This window comes from Austrofundulus limnaeus, unplaced genomic scaffold, assembly GCF_001266775.1.
Source record: "Austrofundulus limnaeus strain Quisiro unplaced genomic scaffold, Austrofundulus_limnaeus-1.0 Scaffold2993, whole genome shotgun sequence".
Classification (NCBI taxonomy): Eukaryota; Metazoa; Chordata; class Actinopteri; order Cyprinodontiformes; family Rivulidae; genus Austrofundulus; species Austrofundulus limnaeus.
Genome location: NW_013955395.1, coordinates 8,695 through 9,906, shown reverse-complemented (window position 1 = coordinate 9,906; position 1,212 = coordinate 8,695). Strand labels below are relative to the sequence as shown.

Genomic DNA, 1,212 nt, shown 5'->3' with positions numbered 1-1,212 from the left:
GGAAGAAAATGGATGGATGGATGGATGGATATTTAGTTTTCATTCACTCTGCCTGTTTGGATCTGGGGGTGGTACTGTCCAGTAAAGTCCTGCAGAAGCCTCAGCTCACCTGGACAGGTGAATAGGAGGGTCCACAGAGACCCTTCCTCTGCAGCAAAGCTAACTTCAGGGGCGGCTGCTGCCTGGACAGAGAAAACACAAAGATTAAGATGGGTGGAGCATAAAGAGCAGTTTAAACCCACCTCCTGTGTGTGCAGACATACTTCAGCAGGTGTCAGCTTGTTCCCATTGTGCACCTGGACCTTCCGGTCCTCCTGGCTGTAGCTGACGTGCAGGATGACCTGAGGCAGGAAGTAGGCCATGGGGAACAGGTCTCTGAAGATCCCGTAGTGCTCTGCCAGCCTCTTCAAATGGAACTTCTTGTCCGTCTTCTCCCAGGTCTCCTGCACACGGTCCAGAGGGATCCTGACTGGTGGAGCAACAAAAACACAGACTTTAAATGAAAAGGAGCCAGCAGAGACCTCCCCACCTGGAGGGCGGAGCTTACAGGTACGAAGACGAGAAGCCCTCTCCAGCTCTGCATTGTTCTTGTTGTCCTTCAACAGCTGCATCCTCTGCTTCAACTCCTCCTTCCTGCAGCGTTGAAGCGGAGGCAGACCGATGTCCACCAGCTCTGCACCTTCAAACACACACACAGTGTGGAGTGAGATCAGACGGTCTGGACCGGGTCAGCCTGGCACCTGCAGTCCTCACCGTGTTCAGGGTCAGCAGCCTCCTTGTACTTCCTGTAGGTCTTCCACCACACCTCCTTGTTATTGGCCTCTGAAGCCTTTTTGAAGTACAGATTGTAGGTGTTGTACTTCTTTAATGAGTCCAGGTCTGAAACATCAATGTCTTCATTTGGCATGGGACCCAGAGGGGCCTGGCGCCACCTGAGGACCGCTGGAGAACCACCAGCAGTGATAACCAGTGTTAGTTTATTATTAATAATGTTAATAACAGACCTGTTTGTTCAGCTGGACCAGGGCTCTGCAGCCTTTATCATCAACAGAACCATGTCTGCTCCTTGTCTCACTGATAAATGTGTCCAGAGCCACAAAACAAGCTACAACTGGGATTATCAACTGGTGGTCCGTGGGCCTATTGGAGGCCTTTTGGGAAAACTTTACGGTCAGTGGTGGTGACATTATAAAACAAAAGAATATTGTTATT

General features: G+C 50.6%; 1 protein-coding gene across 1 annotated transcript in view; it reads right to left on the bottom strand.

The window, feature by feature from the left end:
- Positions 1 to 1,212, bottom strand: part of mrpl38 (mitochondrial ribosomal protein L38) — a gene marked incomplete at its 3' end in the record, with an annotated part of 6,391 nt that overhangs the window by 3,435 nt on the left and 1,744 nt on the right. Inside the window, 4 exon segments of the mRNA XM_014000367.1 lie at positions 110 to 182; positions 264 to 469; positions 548 to 679; positions 754 to 942. Coding sequence (XP_013855821.1) covers positions 110 to 182; positions 264 to 469; positions 548 to 679; positions 754 to 942 — 600 coding nt within the window.